The sequence below is a fragment of the Pleurodeles waltl genome, chromosome 4_1, assembly GCF_031143425.1.
Source record: "Pleurodeles waltl isolate 20211129_DDA chromosome 4_1, aPleWal1.hap1.20221129, whole genome shotgun sequence".
NCBI lineage: Eukaryota > Metazoa > Chordata > Amphibia > Caudata > Salamandridae > Pleurodeles > Pleurodeles waltl.
In genome coordinates, this window is record NC_090442.1 from 306,036,143 (window position 1) to 306,055,085 (window position 18,943).

At 43.7% G+C, this 18,943-nt stretch overlaps 1 protein-coding gene across 4 annotated transcripts in view; it reads right to left on the minus strand.

Annotated features, from left to right (window-relative positions):
• Positions 1 to 18,943, minus strand: part of CRACR2A (calcium release activated channel regulator 2A) — a 953,477-nt gene that overhangs the window by 525,712 nt on the left and 408,822 nt on the right. For all 4 annotated transcript variants that reach the window (XM_069228394.1, XM_069228393.1, XM_069228396.1 and 1 more), the window contains one exon: positions 13,421 to 13,604. In XM_069228394.1, coding sequence (XP_069084495.1) covers positions 13,421 to 13,604 — 184 coding nt within the window. The remainder of the gene's footprint in view (positions 1 to 13,420; positions 13,605 to 18,943) is intronic.

The window sequence follows — 18,943 nt, forward strand, 5'->3', positions numbered from 1 at the left end:
GCGGTAAGCCAGGTCCAAATACCGCCGGCGGTCTAGTGACGGCCGCCGGGCTGGAGACCCAGGTCTCCAGCCCAGCGGTCATCTCCGCCCTGGCGGGCGGAACGGAAAACCAGCGGATGACCATGGCGGTAACCGCCATGGTCATAATTCCCCAAAGTAAGACTGCCAGCCTGTTGGCCGTCTTACCGCCGGTTTAACACCGACCGCCAGGGTTGTAATGACCCCCTATATGTCCTACCTTAACCATACACTGCACCCTGCTCTGGGGGCTACCTAGGGCCTACCTTAGGGGTGTCTAACGTGTGAGAAAAGGGAAGGTTTTGGCCTGGCAAGTGGGTACACTTGCCAAGTCGAATTTATAGTTGAAACTGCACACACAGACAGTGCAGTGGCAGGTCTGAGACATGATTATAGAGCTACTTATGTGGGTGGCTCAACCAGTGCTGCAGGCCCACTAGTAGCATTTGATTTACAGGCCCTGGCACCGCTAGTACACTTTACTAGGGACTTACTAGTAAATCAAATATGCCAATCATGGATAAGCCAATTATATACACATTCTGTAAAGGAACACTTGCACTTTAGCACTGGTTAGCAGTAATAAAGTGCCCAGAGTAACAAAAACAGTAAAATCAGAGTCCAGCTCATATCAACAACCTGGGGAACAGAGGCAAAAAGTTAAGGGAGACCACACCAAGGACGAAAAGTCTAACAATGCTAGGATAGTATGAGACAATGTTACCATGTTTTAGAGGAGCAAGCTCAAGCACTTTAGCACTGGCTAGCAGTGGTAAAGTAGACACAGACCTAAAGCAGGATGCAGGCAAAATGTTGGGGGGAAGACCACCCTAAGGCTGTCAGGTCTGACAATCAGACTTCAGAATTACAAAAAAGACCTTCATAGGTGCTTTTCTAACCGCTTGTTTATTGTGAAATATTTCTACAGTTCACTTATAGGTATTTACATGTAATTGTGCACTAGAAAAAAATAACCTCCTATACCCTTCCCTTTCACACTCTTTTCACTTGACGAAGATTGTCACAGTTCCCTCTACAAGATCTTCACACTCTGCAGTCAGAAAAAGTAAAGTAAACACTAATCTTAAAGTTAAAAGAAAAATAGCAATTTATCAGAAAATTAGCCTGACATTTTGACCTGTCTTTCAACAACACAGCAAATGTCACAAGATAAAAACAAAGTTTAAAGTTATCTTTAATGCTATTTACCTTGTGAACTCCAGCATGCCTATTTTGAGGGTGCTGCAGCACCCTCCCTTCCCCCCAACTTCCAGCGCCTATGCATGAACAGATTATGTATGAAAGCCGGGATCCAGTACATGCAGGAGATTACATACTTTTTTCCAAGAATTCTAACAACTCATTGCTCAAACAGTCAATACATCAGAAACTTTTGTGTTCTAAGCCTGTTTTAGAGCTGTCAACAAAACATTAAGGTGGTCATTATGACCCTGGCGGTATTATAACCGCAGGGCCAAAACGACGGGAGCACCGCCAACAGGCTGGCGGTGCCTCCCGGCGTATTATGACCGTGGCGGTAGCGCCACAATGGCCCCGGTGGATGTAATCCGCCAGGGCAGCGCTGCTTGCAGCGCTGCCCAGGGGCTACGAGTCCCCGACCGCCAGCCTTTTTCTGGTGGTCTGAACCGCCAGGAAAAGGCTGGCGGTATGGGGAGTCGTGGGGCCCCTGGGGGCTCCTGCACTGCCCATGCTGCTGGCATGGGCTGTGCAGGGGCCACATGAGAGGGCCCCATGCGGCTTTTCACTGTCTGCTGTGCGACGGGTGCAACAGTCTCTCTGGGAAGTAATGATAGGCTGACAGAGTGTTAGTATGTTGGAAAAAGTAATGACAACTTTGAAGAACAATGTACACTTAGCCCAATAATTAGGGGACACCAATACTGTTATGGAAGGCTATCACTGAGTGTCATTATCATGAACACTGAGATCAAAAAGCTACTATTTACTGCTCTGAGTTCAGGGCATTGCACATAACAGATTCAAAGCAGGTAGTCCGGTGGGCGCTAATCTCTTCCTCCCTTGGTCTCCAGGGACCAGAGCAATGGAGTGAAATGAGGGTGGCACTCTTGCTACCAACTGCCACCCTTCCTATCAGAGGTAGGTCTGCCAGATATATTTCTCTTTCAATCGAGGGGGAAGGATAGTTCAGATGGTAGCAGGTGCCAGGTTTTTTGTGCAATCTGAGGAGGGAAGTGGTGGGAGCCGGTGGTAGGACAGAAGGTATTCATTACATTTGGATGGGGAGGGGTGAATAATAGGAAGGGTGATGGGGAGGACAGGGGACAATTATCAAGTGAAAGGACACAAGACATATAATTGTTTATTAAAATACATTAGGGGGGATTGATTTTCAGTAAGGGGAGGCTATGTTAGGCATGGGTCCCCAATTACTCCTCTGCCCCTGCTCTTCTGATTCAAAGAGACAGAGATGATTTGATGGTGGGGGGAGATACATAAATCAAAATTAGCAGCTAAGTAGTTGTCAAAAAGATGAGGCTACCGACCTAAGGTTTCAAAATGACATCATTGACATTGGGTTTCAGGATGCCTATTTGATACCAATTGAAACACCTCAATGAAAAGCAATCCTGTCAATGATAGCTACCCACCTGTAATAGCATATATGATCAATACCAACGTTTGTGTTTCTGTATATACTGCTGTGAGAAAGTGTCACTTTTTGCATGGTCACCTCCATTTTTATTGGATGATGTTGCCTTTCACTTTGTGCACTGGAACACTCCTAACAAGGCCCTAGTGCGTGTGGTCTTGACCCCTAAAACATGTCACAATCAGCTTTATTTTAACTGGCATATTTAGCATTCCTACAAGGACATAAGATTTGGTGTCCAAAACTACACCCATGGCATGAAAAGGTAATTGTCACCTATAGGCTACAGCTTTACTGTGTCATCAACCACTGTGGCAAGACAAACATAACTTCAGGACTACCACATTAGCCCGGCAGTTGCAGTTTTAAAGCTGCAGTCTGACCAGTCAGAACAAATCCTGTTTACAGGAGAAATCCTACATTTTAAATATTAATACATCACCCCTGAATAGGCCTTTCAGCACAAAATGCAGGGGGCATGGTATTTAAAAGCAGGACATGTAGAAATTTAAAGTTAACATGTTCTTACAGTGACTAGCACCCATAATCCTGTTTCACTGCAGTATGGCTTGCAGACTGAGAAACATTGGGAATCAATATTACATATTACTTCAGCTATCTCAGGCTAGAGATCACTTAGATACATGATTACATGATTACAGTTTGACTCCTATGCAGCTTTTCATAAACAAATACAAAACATGGCTCTTTTCTCAACCGTAAAGGTGTGTTGTGTTTCTTCCTTTCCTTTCTTCTCAGCAGCTCTTCCAGTGCTAGCACTTAGGTGCGTTTTGGCTTTATGCAATGTCTAAATTTAAATTCAAATGACTATTTTAAAATGTATTATAACCTAAATTTAATGGTGGTCAGATTTTTAATACATATTAAGGAAAATTGACATTTAGACAGTTACCTTTTCCCTGACTGAAGCTCCTGGAGGCTAATTTGCATTACCATCCAATTGTCATCCAGTTGTGAATAACCCTGATGAGGTGTGAAAACTGCTCCCCTGAGTGTAGGGAGGTACTTTTGTTCCCCTGGTAGGAAGTCCAGTTGGACTGTGCCCAAGGACTGTCATTTGTTCCAAATGGGGTTCCACTTTTACAAGCAGATGTCAGCTGACACCAGAACAGACCCTCTCCTTTGCCCTCCCAGTCAGGCAGCGCCAGGTATAAATGTTGAATCCCAAGGCGCCCTCTACAGAATACCCAGGACCTGTGGATACACAGAAGACTACACCTGTTATTTTACACCGGAAAGGAGGCCTGAAGTGCTACCACATTAATCCAGGACAAAGGAGTGGACTTCAAGGATCAGGTGGTTGGCCTGTGTGGCTACAGAGGCACAACAAGTTGAAAACCTGACTCGAACACTGCTGGTGGCGTCTTCTGGAGTGAGTCTTGATCCTTAAGTGCTGTTCCTGTCAGGAATAAGTCTGTGTGCAGTCCAGGTCCCGCACGAAACTCCGTGGCGCAGATTCGCGATGCTTTATGTGCACCACTTGTCATCCCCGCTTATTCCAAAAGTGCCCATTAGCGTTGTCTGCCCTGTGGTAAAGCTCATGTAGCTGCAGGTCCAGGACATTCGTAGACAAGATGCACTTATCAGTGCTATCCTATGAAGGGACTACAATTCCCATGTTTTTAGAGGCAGCAGCCATCTTGGGGTGTGGCAGGCCTATAAAGCCCAGCCACACCCAAGCACGTTGCTCACTATTTTGAAGACTTCGATACAGCCAGACCTTGTGGGGGGTTCTCTGGAGAAGAGCAGAGTTCCTGAATGGCAGAGTGTCATCCAACCGAAGTATCCTTGTTTCCATGGTGCATTAAAAAATGAGTAGGTCGTACTCATAGGGGTAAGGCCTTGCTGAATCCAAGTTTGAAGGAAGTCGTTACTTCCAAAAGGTAAAGAGCCCGTTAGCATAACGAGCAAAGCTTTTCAGGCCACACTGGTAAGGCACCCCGGGCACGACATTTAAAGCGCTTCAGTTCACAGGAGTAAAGGGCACTTGGCATGGTATTCAAAGTGCTTCAGTTCACAGGAGTAAAGCGCACTTGGCACAACATTCGAAAAAGCGCTTCAGTGCACAGGAGTAAAGCGCACTTGCCATGGTATTCAAGAGCGCTTCAGTTCATAGGAGTAAAGCGCATTTGAAATGGTATTCAAAGCGCTTCAGTTCACAGGAGTAAAGCGCACTTGGCACGGCATTCAAAGCGCTTCAGTTCACAGGAGTAAGGCGCCCTTGGCACAGCATTCAAAGCGCTTCAGTTCACATGAGTAATGCACCCTTAGTCCAATAATCAAGGCGCTTCACTTTACATGAGTAAAACTTTCAGGCCTAGGTGGCAAATGTGAAAACATTTCAAGGATAAGCAAATCATAGTTTCATTGTTTTTGGAAGCATAATATGTGAGATACATATTTAAGTTTTTGATGATATGTGAGATACATATTGAAGTCTTTGTGAATTTCTAGGCTGAGACCTAATGTTTTATGTTTATGAATGCATAGTCGTTGCATGATTGATGTTCAGAGTATGTCCATGGTCCAAGCTCTTGCCTTCTCAAGGGTTCAGAGGTCTCAGTTCGTTCTTGTTCCATGATTCAGAGAAGGGCCACGCCCAGTTTTGACTAAAGTTCATGACATTCTGAAGTGTCATGATTTTACTAATTGTTCTTGTTCCATGATTCAGAGAAGGGCCATGCCCAGTTTTGTCTAATGCTTATGACATCCTGAAGTATCATGATTCTACCAATTGTTCTTGTTCCATGATTCAGACAAGGGCCACGCTCAGTTTTGACTAATGCTCATGACATCCTGAAGTATCATGATTCTACCAATTGTTCTTGTTCCATGATTAAGAGAGGGGCCACGCCCAGTTTTGTCTAATGCTCATGAGATCCTGAAGTTTCATGATTCTACCAATTGTTCTTGTTTCAAGATTCAGAGAAGGGCCACACCCAGTTTTGTCTAAAGTTCATGACATTCTGAAGTATCATGATTTTACTAATTGTTCTTGTTCCATGATTCAGAGAAGGGCCAAGCCCAGTTTTGTCTAATGCTTATGACATCCTGAAGTATCATGATTCTACCAATTGTTCTTGTTACATGATTCAGACAAGGGCCACGCTCAGTTGTCTAATGCTCATGACATCCTGAAGTATCATGATTCTACCAATTGCTCTTGTTCCATGATTAAGGGAGGGGCCACGCCCAGTTTTGTCTAATGCTCATGACATCCTGAAGTATCATGATTCTACCAATTGTTCTTGTTCCATGATTCAGAGAAGGGCCACGCCCAATTTTGTCTAAAGTTCATGACATTCTGAAGTATCATGATTTTACTAATCGTTCTTGTTCCATGATTCAGAGAAGGGCCACGCCCAGTTTGGTCTACGGCTCATGACATTCTGAAGTATCATGATTCTACCAACACTTGCATACATTGAGATGCCTTTGTCTATTCCATATGGGTTTCAACTCTTGCACACATGGAGACGCCTTTGTCTATTCCATAAGGGTCTCAACTCTTGCACCCACTGAGACGCCTTTGTCTATTCCATAAGGTTCTCAACACTTGCACCCATGGAGACGCCTTTGTCTATTCCATAAGGGTCTCAACTCTTGCATCCACGGAGACGCCTTTGTCTGTTCCATAAGGGTCTCAACACTTGCATTCAGGGAGATGCCTTTGTCTAAGTGTATAATTGAATGTTAATGCTGTTATGAACAAGTATATACATATATGCATAACCATATTTCCTTTTCATATCTCTCTCCCTGCTGTTCCCTACCATAATTCACTTCCCCCGACTGGCTTCACCATAACTCGGTGCTATAATAGCTTTCTGAGTTGGTGACGCTGGAAGATGGGCCTTTTGTTCGGCGGCGTGCAGATCCCGAGGAAAGGACACTGTGACAGTTCCTGACGTCCTGCGACCCTTGGGTATGTCAAACTGAACTTCTTTCGCTAATCGTGAAAACCTGAGAACTATAATCCAGCCTGATTTGCTCAAGGCACAAAGTCTCTGGGCTGAAGAAAGAGGTTTCCACTGCTCCATGCTTTTTTGCAGAAAAAGTTCAGTTTCAGTAGTACCTCTGCGAGAATATATTCAGTTCTGTGGAGCCCTAGTCAGACACATCCCGCAGTCTATTCCCATTGGATGATTTTGAGCTTCAAAAAAGAGACTAAGTCCGAAGATAAAAATCTTGACAGTGCTAAAAGTATCCGACTGGCAAGGGGTCTTCTCTGGACACAAAATACACTCTTCTGCTCAGAGCCCTTCTCTACAAAGCCAGCTACTTCACCAGTACCTTGTCCAATGGCTGCTGCCTTGCCCTGCTGAGGGATTTGACATTTCAGAACAAAATACTAAGTCCGAAGGTAAAACCTCTAACCAGGTTGGTGTAGTTGACTGATGGGCCACTGCGGAGGGCCTGAAATTATGCCTAGGTCACGGTCTGCAATGAACACTGATTACCTTTGGTACTTCGTGCTTTTGGTGCTATTTTTAAATATTAAATCATATCTCGTGTTCCTCTTAAAAGATTTTTGTCATTTTGGTGTCATGTAGCTCATTGAATGTTTCTTTATTTTTATAAATTGGAGTCAGGTTTCTATAGTGTTGTGTTTGGCTTTTTAACTGTTTGGCATTACTAAATGCTTTACACATTTTCTCTAGGTGAGGCCTGTCTGCTTTGTGTCATAGACAGCAGAGGCCGAGTTCAGGTTTGAATTACTGAAACCTTTACATGGAATTAACAAGATAGTGGTTTTATTATTTTTGCTGGACCTCAGTCCAACCCAGCTGACAAACCACCTTCTCACAACTCCCAGGCGTGAATTCAAAATGCACATAGCAGCAGTAGGGTAACTGACTTTGGAGACCAATTTACGACCGCCTTGGATGACATTCAAAGAGTAAATGAAATAGCATTTGCAGAAAATAGGCAGATGTTGTGGCGTACCACTTGCTCACCGTTAGTTGGAGTTAGGCACTGTTTTAAACAATATGTGCCCAGCCTTCCTTTACACACTCACTGCATTCGTGTTTGGTACTCCAATTCACAAAATAGCCTATTTCTCCATCTCACTTGAAAGTTGTAGGGGTTCTCTACAGCGGAGCTAGGAAAAAATGGTTCAATGGAATTAGCTTACACCTCGTCTTCATCCGAAGGTTCAACGGGCACAAATGTAAGGCCACTTTCTAGACGGTTTATGTTTGCTGCCTCTGTCAAGAGTTGCATCGGCCAGGCGTGTGTAGTTGAATGGGAACATGTACAACAAGGATTCACTGGTTTACAATGGGAAAATCCTTCAGCTATCCCCCTAGGGGCCCACAGTTATCTCCATATTTAAACTACGACTGAAAGATTCAAGTGTAACTGCTGCAGAAAATACTGCAAGGAGCACCAATCATTCCAATTTTCATAAGGGGCGGAGGAAGAAAGTTTAGACTAGAGAAAGAACACACGAAAAAAAATGAAGTTCATTAATAAGTAAGTCAAATATCCCAAACCAGAGCTATTTTACTCAAAGAATGAAATATGCGCAGTTATGGCTAAGAAAAGCGAGATAAGTGTACTTTAACTAAATCTCGTACACTCAAGACTGTTCCATAATCACAATTATAATTTACGCCCGTTTGGGAAGAAGCAAATTGTACATACCACCAACAGGGGTAACATGAGAACAGATGCAAGTGCAACATACAAAAAGTCGCAAGTTACATTTTGTTAGAAATTGGGTTTTTGGTTGGCAGTCAGGTTGCCCTCTGTCCAAGCAAGAACCCTCACTCTAGTCAGGGTAAGTCACACACAATCCAAAATCAGCCTGTGCCCACCCTCTGGTAGCTTGGCACGAGCAGTCAGGCTTAACTTAGAAGGCAATGTGTAAAGCATTTGTGCAATAAATCATACAATACCATGATATAACACCACAAAAATACACCACACAGTGTTTAGAAAAATATATAATATTTATCTGGGTATTTGCAGGTCAAAACGATCAAAGATGCAATATGAATTTGTAAAGATATCACTGAAAAGTGACATAAAGGCCCTCATTCTGACCCTGGCAGTCCTAAACCGCCAGGGCCACGGGCAACGGAAGCACCGCCAACAGGCTGGCGGTGCTTCAGTGCCCATTCTGACCGCGGCGGTAAAGCCGCGGTCAGAAAAGGGGATCCGGCGGTTTCCCGCCGGATTTCCCCTGGGCCAGAGAATCCTCCAAGGCGGCGCTGCTTGCAGCGCCGCCATGGGGATTCCGACCCCCTTCCCGCCATCCTGTTCCTGGCGGTAAAATCTGCCAGGAACAAGATGGCGGGAACGGGTGTCGTGGGGCCCCTGGGGGCCCCTGCACTGCCCATGCCATTGGCATGGGCAGTGCAGGGGCCCCCTAACTGGGCCCCACACAGATTTTCACTGTCTGCTATGCAGACAGTGAAAATCGCGACGGGTGCTACTGCACCCGTCGCACCCCTGCAACTCCGCCGGCTCCATTCGGAGCCGGCTTCCTCGTTGCAGGGGCTTTCCCACTGGGCCGGCGGGCGATCTTCTGGCGATCGCCCGCCGGCCCAGCGGGAAAGTCAAAATGACCCCCGCGGTCTATTGACCGCGGTGTGGTCTTTCGGCGGTTTCCGCCCGGCGGGCGCCGCCCGCCGCCCGCCGGGCTCAGAATGAGCCACAAAGTGTCTTAAGTCTTTAAAAAGCAAACAAAGTCTCTTTCAAGCACAAAGTACCTGGTTTCTGGTGGGAAATCTCTGTAAAGGGCTGCAGAAGAGGAGATGCGTGAAAAAATGGTGTGTGCGTCAGTTACGCCCATTCACACACGGACTTGCGTCGTTATTTTTCACGCGGGGAGACGTGCGTCGTTCTACAGGAGGAAAAATGGTGTGTGCGTCGGTTGCACCCCTTCACACACGGACTTGCGTCATTATTTTTCACTCAGGGGAAGACGTGCGTCGTTTTCCGGCACGCGGACCGTCTCCTTCTATGGATCGCGGGGATTACCAGATGTCCTGGGTCTGTGCGTGGATTCTCCTGCTTGTTTTCCGGCTGCGCGTCATTCCGCGGGGCTGTGCGTCGAAATTTCACTCTCACGGCAGGCATCGCGTCGATTTCTCCTTGGAAGTCGGTCGGCGTTGTCCTTGCGAGGCCGTGCGTCAAAGTTTCAGTCGTCCCGAAGGCGTCACGTCGGTCAGCGTCGGTGTGCGGCGTTTTTCTCGCCGCGGAACAAGCTGTGCGTCGAACATTTCGGCGCATGAAGCGTCCATGTGAAAGAGAGAAGTCTTTTTGGTCCTGAGACTTCAGGGAACAGGAGGCAAGCTCTATCCAAGCCCTTGGAGAGCACTTTTACAGCCAGACAAGAGTTTAGCAAGGCAGCAGTCCTTTGTAGAAAAGCAGACAGGTGAGTCCTTTGAGCAGCCAGGCAGTTCTTCTTGGCAGGATGTAGTTTCTGGTTCAAGTTTCTTCTCCAGCAAGTCTGATGAGGTAGGGCAGAGGCCCTGTTTTATACTAAGTTGTGCCTTTGAAGTGGGGGTGACTTCAAAGAGTGTCTAAGAAATGCACCAAGCCCCCTTTCAGTTCAATCCTGTCTGCCAGAGTCCCAGTAGGGGGTGTGGCAGTCCTTTGTGTGAGGGCAGGCCCTCCACACTCCCAGCCGAGGAAGACCCATACAAAATGCAAATGTATGCAAATGAGGCTAAGTACCCTGTGTTTGGGGTGTGTCTGAGTGAATGCACAAGGAGCTGTCAACTAAACCTAGCCAGACGTGGATTGAAGGGCACAGAAAGATTTAAGTGCAAAGAAATGCCCACTTTCTAAAAGTGGCATTTCTAGAATAGTAATATTAAATCCGACTTCACCAGTAAGCAGGATTTTGTATTACCATTCTGGCCATACTAAATATGACCTTCCTGCTCCTTTCAGATCAGCAGCTGCCCCATCAACAATGTATGAGGGCAGCCCCAATGTTAGCCTATGAAGGGAGCAGGCCTCACAGTAGTGTAAAAACGAATTTAGGAGTTTTACACTACCAGGACATATAACTACACAGGTACATGTCCTGCCTTTTACCCACACAGTACCCTGCTCTAGGGGTTACCTAGGGCACACATTAGGGGTGACTTATATGTAGAAAAAGGGGAGTTCTTCGCTTGGCAAGTACTTTTAAATGCCAAGTCGAAGTGGCAGTGAAACTGCACACACAGGCCTTGCAATGGCAGGCCTGAGACAAGGTTAAGGGTTTACTGAAGTGGGTGGCACAACCAGTGCTGCAGGCCCACTAGTAGCATTTAATCTACATGCCCTAGGCACATGTAGTGCACTCTACTAGGGACTTACAAGTAAATTAAATAGCCAATCATGGATAAACCAATCAATAGTACAATTTACACAGAGAGCATATGCACTTTAGCACTGGTTAGCAGTGGTAAAGTGCCCAGAGGTCAAAAGCCAACAACAACAGGTCAGAAAAAATAGGAGGAAGGAGGCAAAAAGTTTTTGGGATGATCCTGTCAAAAAGCCAGGTACAACACATTTGTTTTAGTAAATTGTACCCACTGTGATTGAAAACAGAAACTATGATGGGGCTGGTGTAATAAGCTGAACGTTTCAGATTTAATGCATGCACAAACTATAAAAAAAATGAATGGTTGAATTTTCTGTTTAATATTTTGGGTGAGGTGTATCTTTAGTTTACCCAACAACGTACTTTCTTAGTTGTACATTACCTCTACCTGGCAGACATGGTCCGTGTGTGACACACCACAATATGCTTGTGGTTTGAAATTTAGGAGCATCAATCTTCCATCAGTTGGATTACTGTAGCCCCATCAAGCAAGTCTCAGAAATTGTTTTTTCCAAACTTCAAGAACAGAAACGTAGCCCCACTCATAAGCAATGTGAAGTACTGCAATATATCAAACTCCTCTTAAAGCACCTAATTAGAATCAGGGAGTGGTTGAACGTCAGCACACTGCCATGTGCACAGGAGGTTAATCACCCACACCCCTCAACCATCAAACCCTAGCCTGAGGACAACATGTCAAATACTCTGGACCACCCATGTAGTCAGTTACAAATGGATCTGGACTGTCTCCAGTGGAAAGCGATCTCTACTTTGAAAATGCATTTGCAATGCAATAGGTCTCGCAGTTGCGAGAGTTAGAGCTATGGGCATTGAAAATGGATAAGTGGACTCTTTTTGCCACATAAATTGATCAACCCTGCCTCATAATTTGGTCATTTCCTGCCACGTAATACCACTGGGCAAGCACCTCTACAAAATCATGCGTAACAATAGTGAACTTTTAATGAGAAATAGTGAAACCAGAATTATGAAGTATATGGTATCACAGCTCTATACAATAATGAAGAAAATTTAAGTGCTTAAGTATAGTTAAAGAAGCTTTGCGTGGACAGTTTGTAAGCTGTGCCCGAATGGGATGCACTGTCCTCTCCATAACTGGGACGTGAGGTAACTAACAAACAATGTGAAGTAACTAGTAGTCATGCAAAACGCTCCAATACCGCCCACTGTGCTGTGTAAAACTTGAAAGCGCCATGAGCATGAAGGAAAAACAAAACAAAAACAATGGCAAGCAACTGGTAGATATACAAATATCTCCAATACTGCCCAGTGTGCTGTGTAAAACCTAAAAGCGCCCTGGGCACCATGAGCGTGAAGGAAAACCAAAATAAACAACAAGAAGTAACTGGTAGTCATGCAAAGTGCTCCAATACTATCAACTGGGCTGTTTAAAACTTGAAAGCGCCATAGATGCAATGAGTACAACTGAGAAACAAACTGACAATAAGAGGTAACTGGCAGTCATGCAAAGCACTCCAATAATGCACATTGCGCTGTGTCAAACTTGAATGCGCTATGGCCGCCATGAACACAAATGAAAAATAAAAAAAACAATGGAAGTAACTTGTATTCATGCAAAGCACTCCAATACTGCCCATTGCATTGTGTAAAACTTGAGTGGGCCAATGCCGCCACGAGCACGACTAAAAAGCAAAAAAAACAATGACAAGTTACTCATAGTTATGCAAGTTGCTCCAATACTGCCGATCGAGTTCCCACAGAACTTGATTAGCAGTATTGGAGCGATTTGCATAACTACAAGTTACTTGTCATTTTTGTTTTGTGTTTTTAGTCGCTATCATGGCACTTTTAATTTTAATACAGCGGGACCTTGATCAGCAGTATTGGAGTGTTTTATGCAAATTGCTTCAATACTGCTGATCGAGTTCCTGCTGTATGAAAATTTAAAGCGCCATGAGCGCAACTCAAAAACAAAACAGTGACTGGTAGTTATGCAAATCGCTCCAATACTGCTGATCGAGTTCTGCGAGACACCACCTAAAAAACACATTTGAAGATAAAGGCTGTAGAAAGGTTTCTTGAATTCTTTAGAGACCCCTGAAAACCCACTTCATCCACTTAGCCCTTGAATAAGGAGCATACCATACCTTCTATCTAAATAACTTGATAACCAGTGTGACAGTCAAAAACCTCACACCAGTGCGTCCACTCTGTCATGCTGAGGCTGAGACTGATAAATTTAGGGTGCTAGTCTAATGTTCTTTTGTTGTAAGAACTGTAGTCAAATAGAGTTGTGACATCATCCCGTAGCATGACGAACATCCTGCCTTCCTAAAGACAATCTCTGGTACTGGCTTTCACCTCTGTATCACCTCAAAGGTGGAGCATGCCCTCTTAACATAGTCTAATATGTACATAAATAAGGATCTGTTACTCACTCCTCTAAAACTCTGTTAGCACCCAGACTGTCTATCAGGCTGTAGAACTGGTGATCCTCGTCATCGTCTGCGTCCTTGAGGCTCTCTTCCCATGTAGACTGATAGACATTTTCATACTGGATTTGTTTTTCATGCTCTTCGAATGCATCATTTAGTGGAATCCTCTCTCCAAATAAAAACTGGCCTAAAATATTGAAATATTTTATTATTATTAATACAATCAATGCTTTCAATAGACTATTGAAAAGTTCTATTTAAAGGTAACAAGCAAGAGAAGTGCCCTGCTCATAATGTAACACTCCTCATTGGATCGGATGGGCACACATGCAAACACCACATGGAGAAATAATACTGATAGGAGGAACACAATTAAAACTAAAACGTATACAATGCCAAAAGTTACCAATATTGACTACAGAGATTCTACCACAACTTCATGCATTGCATTTTATATCTAACGGCTAAAAATTTACATATCAGCAAACATGTTTCATGACTATGTAACCTGATGAAACAAACTCTAATGGTAGCTGTACAAAAAGTTATGTTAGTCTTGCAAAAAAAGAATAAACAATGAATACCATATGTCAAACAATACAATCAGCTTTAGATGAGTAAATCTGCATCAACAATCCATGTATACGCCCCGCCCTGCACAACTGGTTCTACATGGATTCAATGGGAAACTGATTCCGATCCTTCAGCAAAACGCTTTCTATCGAGCCTTAGTTCATTATCGAAATTCTGTTTGATGTATCACTTTCTACTTTCCTCATACACAGGGGCGGCTCCTCAGCTATGGCGGAGGAGCATCTCCCCCCGCCAGCAGCAGGAGCTGCAAGTCCTTCAAAAATAAAAAGATAATAAACAATGTTTATTATCTTTTTATTTTTAAAGGGGTGGGGCCATGGGGTGACGAGCAGTGAGGGGAGTGCTCAGAGTACTCCCCTCAGTGCACATGTATGCTTGGCCGGTCGTCTCGGGCCAGCCAAACACACATGTGCACAAGGGCTCTCTCCAGCCCTGCCCTGTGTTGCCAGTTGGAGAAAGCAGGCACAGGCTCCCAAGCTGCGTTGGAGCACCCAGCCAATCATAACGCTGCTTTTGGCAGGTTCAGGTAAGTTTTTTAAAATTATTTTTATTATTTTTTTGTTTTATTTCTCCCGCCCCGCCACTTTTCCTAGTCGCCAGCCGCAACTGCTTTTACATTATTTCTAACCAGAGCCAGACTGGTAACCCAAAGCAGCCCTGGCAAATTTTGTCAGACGAGACCTCTAAGGGTATGGCGAGAGAACCTGTCCACTGCAATAAGGCTTGGATGCTCCCCCCCCCCAAGAAAATTTGGGAAAATATGTCAAAGGTGCATTCTACAACACATTTGTCATTATATATTCAATTATATACCTTTTTAAAGCATAGTAAATGATGACCTTACAGTGCACCAGGGTATGGCGATCTTTATTGGGTTCTTCGATGATTCCCTTACTATTACCATCTAACAGTGCCTCTCATCTCTCCATAGCCCCTCTCTCACATGTATTTCCTTTGTTTTATAGTGCCTCTCTTATCAGTGGAGAGCATTGGAGCACTTTACAGCACACACATACATACATAGACAATGAATCATACGTGTGTACATCTGTGCATAGAAAATGCTACATAAGACAAAGGGGACTATAAGGTCTGGGATTCACATATCGTCCATACTGGTAGGCATTTTTTAAGAATGCTTGGTCTAAGAAAGCATAAACTCAGGATTCAGAACGTAACACAGTGGTTAGGTTTGACTTTATTAATAACAAATTATTCAAACCCTTTTTAGCAAAATTAAGATAATCAAAGACTGGGAGGAAAAACATAACTTTCTAACCTGTACCATGCAGTTTGCATGCAGCTCTTTGATGGCAGTTCATAGCTCACTGTGCTAGATTATGATTGTAACTTATGAACCACACAGTAAAAAAATGATCTCTGTGACAAAAGCAGTATCCCACTGAGCACTGCACTTAAAAAATACTGTTCTGTGATCTGCATAGTACACGTTGTTTGAGGCAGGCATAGTAACCCTCTGTGCTACCTTGGATGAGTTAAAACTGTCCCTAGACAAGATCATTCTCCACCAGGTACAAAAATTACCTGCATTATATTGCCACTTTTATTGTTGCCTAAAAGCTGTTGGATATTCATGGAACTCTGCAGTGCTTTAAAAATTGCTTCACTGCTACAAAGCCATCCCCACAGTAACACAAGCACTCCCTACAGCCTCTCGGGGAATCACCGGATGCCCGCTACGGTCAATTCGGCCTTCTTTCTAACTGAGAACTGTCAGCTCAGCCCCAGCGATAACCCAGGCTATGCCCCAAGATGTTCCATATTATGCTTAAACCACACCCCTAAATCTGGTGGCGGCCTTAGACTAATCTACAAAATCTCCTTTTCTTGCAAAATTCTTTATTCTTTCCTGACTTCTTTTGGAGAGTGCCACCTATTCATCCTCAAAGTTACTCCTATATGCACCAATCAATCAATCAAGCTTTTTATTGTTTCAGTTAATAAAAACCATAACACTATTGCAATTATTATTACAACTTCATTTTAAAAAGGTAAGAATAATTTAAGAAAATGTGTGCCTGTGCATTGTAAACGTGAAGACTCTATCTTCATTAGTAGAATAACACTTAAAAGATAACAACTCTAAAACAAATTCAAATCTATTTTAGTGCAATTATGAACAACACTGCCCAACTATGGGCAGAGCCCTGTTAAATAATGGTTTGGATGGTAAGATTACAAGCCTGGCAAGTCATCCAAAATGCTGGTATCGAACCCTTCACCTGATGGGAACCATTGTCAAAACTTTCACCAGTTTACAGTTTAGCTGGGGTCCCCTGGATTGAGACTCGCTATCATAGCCTCTCTGTATGTTCAAATGCCTCTGTTGTTAAAACGCTTTTTTAAGAATGTTAATCAAAGATTGTACAGGTTAGGGCAAATGCATACGGGATGAATAAAGTCCTCATTTTTTGCTTTACAAAGTCTACATTCGGTGGGTCCACTCTAGTCCCAGGTTGGTTGATTCCTAGTCCATTAGTCTATGCTTCATGCGTGCTGCCAAAGAGATGCCTAGATATAGCACCGGTCTCAAGGCATCATAGTTTTTAATCACTATCAGGCGTGTGATCAAGAACTGAACTTGTTTTGATCAAGAACTGAACTTGTTTTTGTCTTAAAGACATGACTGAAATTTTACTGCTTTATTCATCACCCTTTTGAAAGCATTGTATGGCACACTCCCACTCCACAGTACTGTTCAGTTCAGCTGTTTGATGGAATAATTAAAATAATTGTAAGAATCCGACTGCGGGTCACTTTGTAAAGCTGCCCATGGTGCACTATTTAGTGGGGCGTCTAGTGTTTGTCATAGCATTTTCTTGTAGTGGACCTTGTGCTCAATTCTTGCTTTATTAGACCAAACACACGCCCGATTCATACGGGAAATAATTTTTGAGGCTGCAATATATCCAATACAGCGGCATCCTGACGTCTTATTGGCAATGCTTGAATATGCGAAAGTCAGGAGTACTTTGGCCAAGATGACTACCGAGAGTGGTTGAAAACAGGGACCATCTAGTTTTTTTGCTAAAGTGCTAAACGCGTAAATTAGGGCATTCCTTTTTTCACTATGTATTGCTTCTGGTGGAACAAGTTACCGCTTCAGACCAGGTACAGCCCTAGTTATTTGTAGTAGATTATCACCTCCAAGGAAATGTTATTTAGGAGGATCGTAGCTGCCTGCCCTGGTCGATTACTCATAGCCATGGTTTTGTTTTTGTTGTACTTACCTCAAAGTTGCTGGTTTTGATATAGGATTTCAGTACGTTTACTAATCTTTTTAGGTCCACTTTTGTCAAGCTAAACAGCATAACGTTGTTGGCATAAGACAGGTGGGAATGGCGGAGCCGTCCCAGCCATGGTGGATGGGAATATTCCTGATCCAAGGCTGGTGATAAATGTGCTATAATTAGATTGAAAAGGTGAGGTGCCAGCATATATCCCTGCTCCTTGTTTAGTTGGAAGATTTCTAGGTATTCTGGAATGGTCCTCATTTTTTACTTGGTTCCAGGTTTCTGCTCGTAGCAAATTTTGGGAGAGAACCATTTGTTTAGTGTGCTCCAGAGCAATCCCCATTTGATAGAGTCAACGGCTGCTTTAAGGTTTACGAAGTAAAGATGTAATTTCTTCCTTAGCCATTGGCATTTGTCAATTATCAACGAGGTAACTAGAATATTTGTTGTGGTGTCTAAGCCTTTCCTGAATCCTGAATGGTTTATCGGGATCATATTAAATGAGTATGACCAATCAGGTCAGCTAGTACAAAGGAGATGTAATGCTTAGCTTCAGAGTTCAGGAGAGAAATGTGCCTTTATTTTGCTGAGTTAGCCCTATCACCTGTTTTAAAAACCGGGTTTACGATAGAGCCACAACTACTCTCTGGTATGAAAGACTTGACTGAACCTCTTTGTATAACACTGATAATACGACTGACCAGAACTGGGAGGTCTTCTTTAAAGATGGCTTCTGAGATGCTATTTGGTTCTGGCCTCCATCTCAACGTCCAATGAGTAAAACCTTTCTGACTTCAGATGGAGAGTAACAATCACCTTCGTCGGGATGTGGGAGCTGAACCTTACATATCCTACATTGGACAGACCATTAGGCAAGTCTTCATTGGTTATAAGTGAATCGGTAGAAACTGGCCTATTACCATATAGGTTGAGTTCGCCATACTTAGCTTCGGAATAACATTTGTCAATTGCAAATTCCCTGGCTAAGGGGGCTACCCATAACAGCTCCAGTATATTTGAGTTATTTATCACTTTCGCTGATCAGTTGAGCCTGTTTATTGTCTCCTTCAAGTTTCTTGAATTAGTCTGGTTGGCGCTGAATATTATCCTAGTCCAGAAGGAATCTTTACTAGCTCTCCTATCCTAACAGCACTGTTTTTTGTGCTCTTTCCTTAGGGTTTTATGCGTTCCCAGAGAAAGCACTGTTGAGTTGATGTTTTTGATAAACTGGCAGCTTTAATCACCTCTTTTGTTAACGTAGTTCATTTGGCCGAAAAGACAGTTTGTCCTCTTTGCAAGGTGGTGGCCCAGATCTCACTGGAGCAGCTTGTGATAATAGCTCAGCACTGAAACTTGTCCAATAAACCATTTGATTATTTCTAGTATTGAAGCTGATGGTGAAGATGTCTATGGTCTGTATAGCAAGATCAGCTATTCAATTGTTATTCCTTCCTAAACGCTTTAGAGAGGTCACGTTTATGGTACCTATTTCTGTTGGAGCCAGTGAGTAAATTTGGAATGCAGGCCTAGTGTTACACCTTAGGAGAAGGATTGCTATCTGTTGAATATTGGACTTAATATTGCTGAATCAGTGGAATTAGCAGCAGCTAAGCAATTGTGTAGTCAATGATGGATCTGGAGCTTGGCCCATAATTAGTATAGTTCGGGGGAATATCAT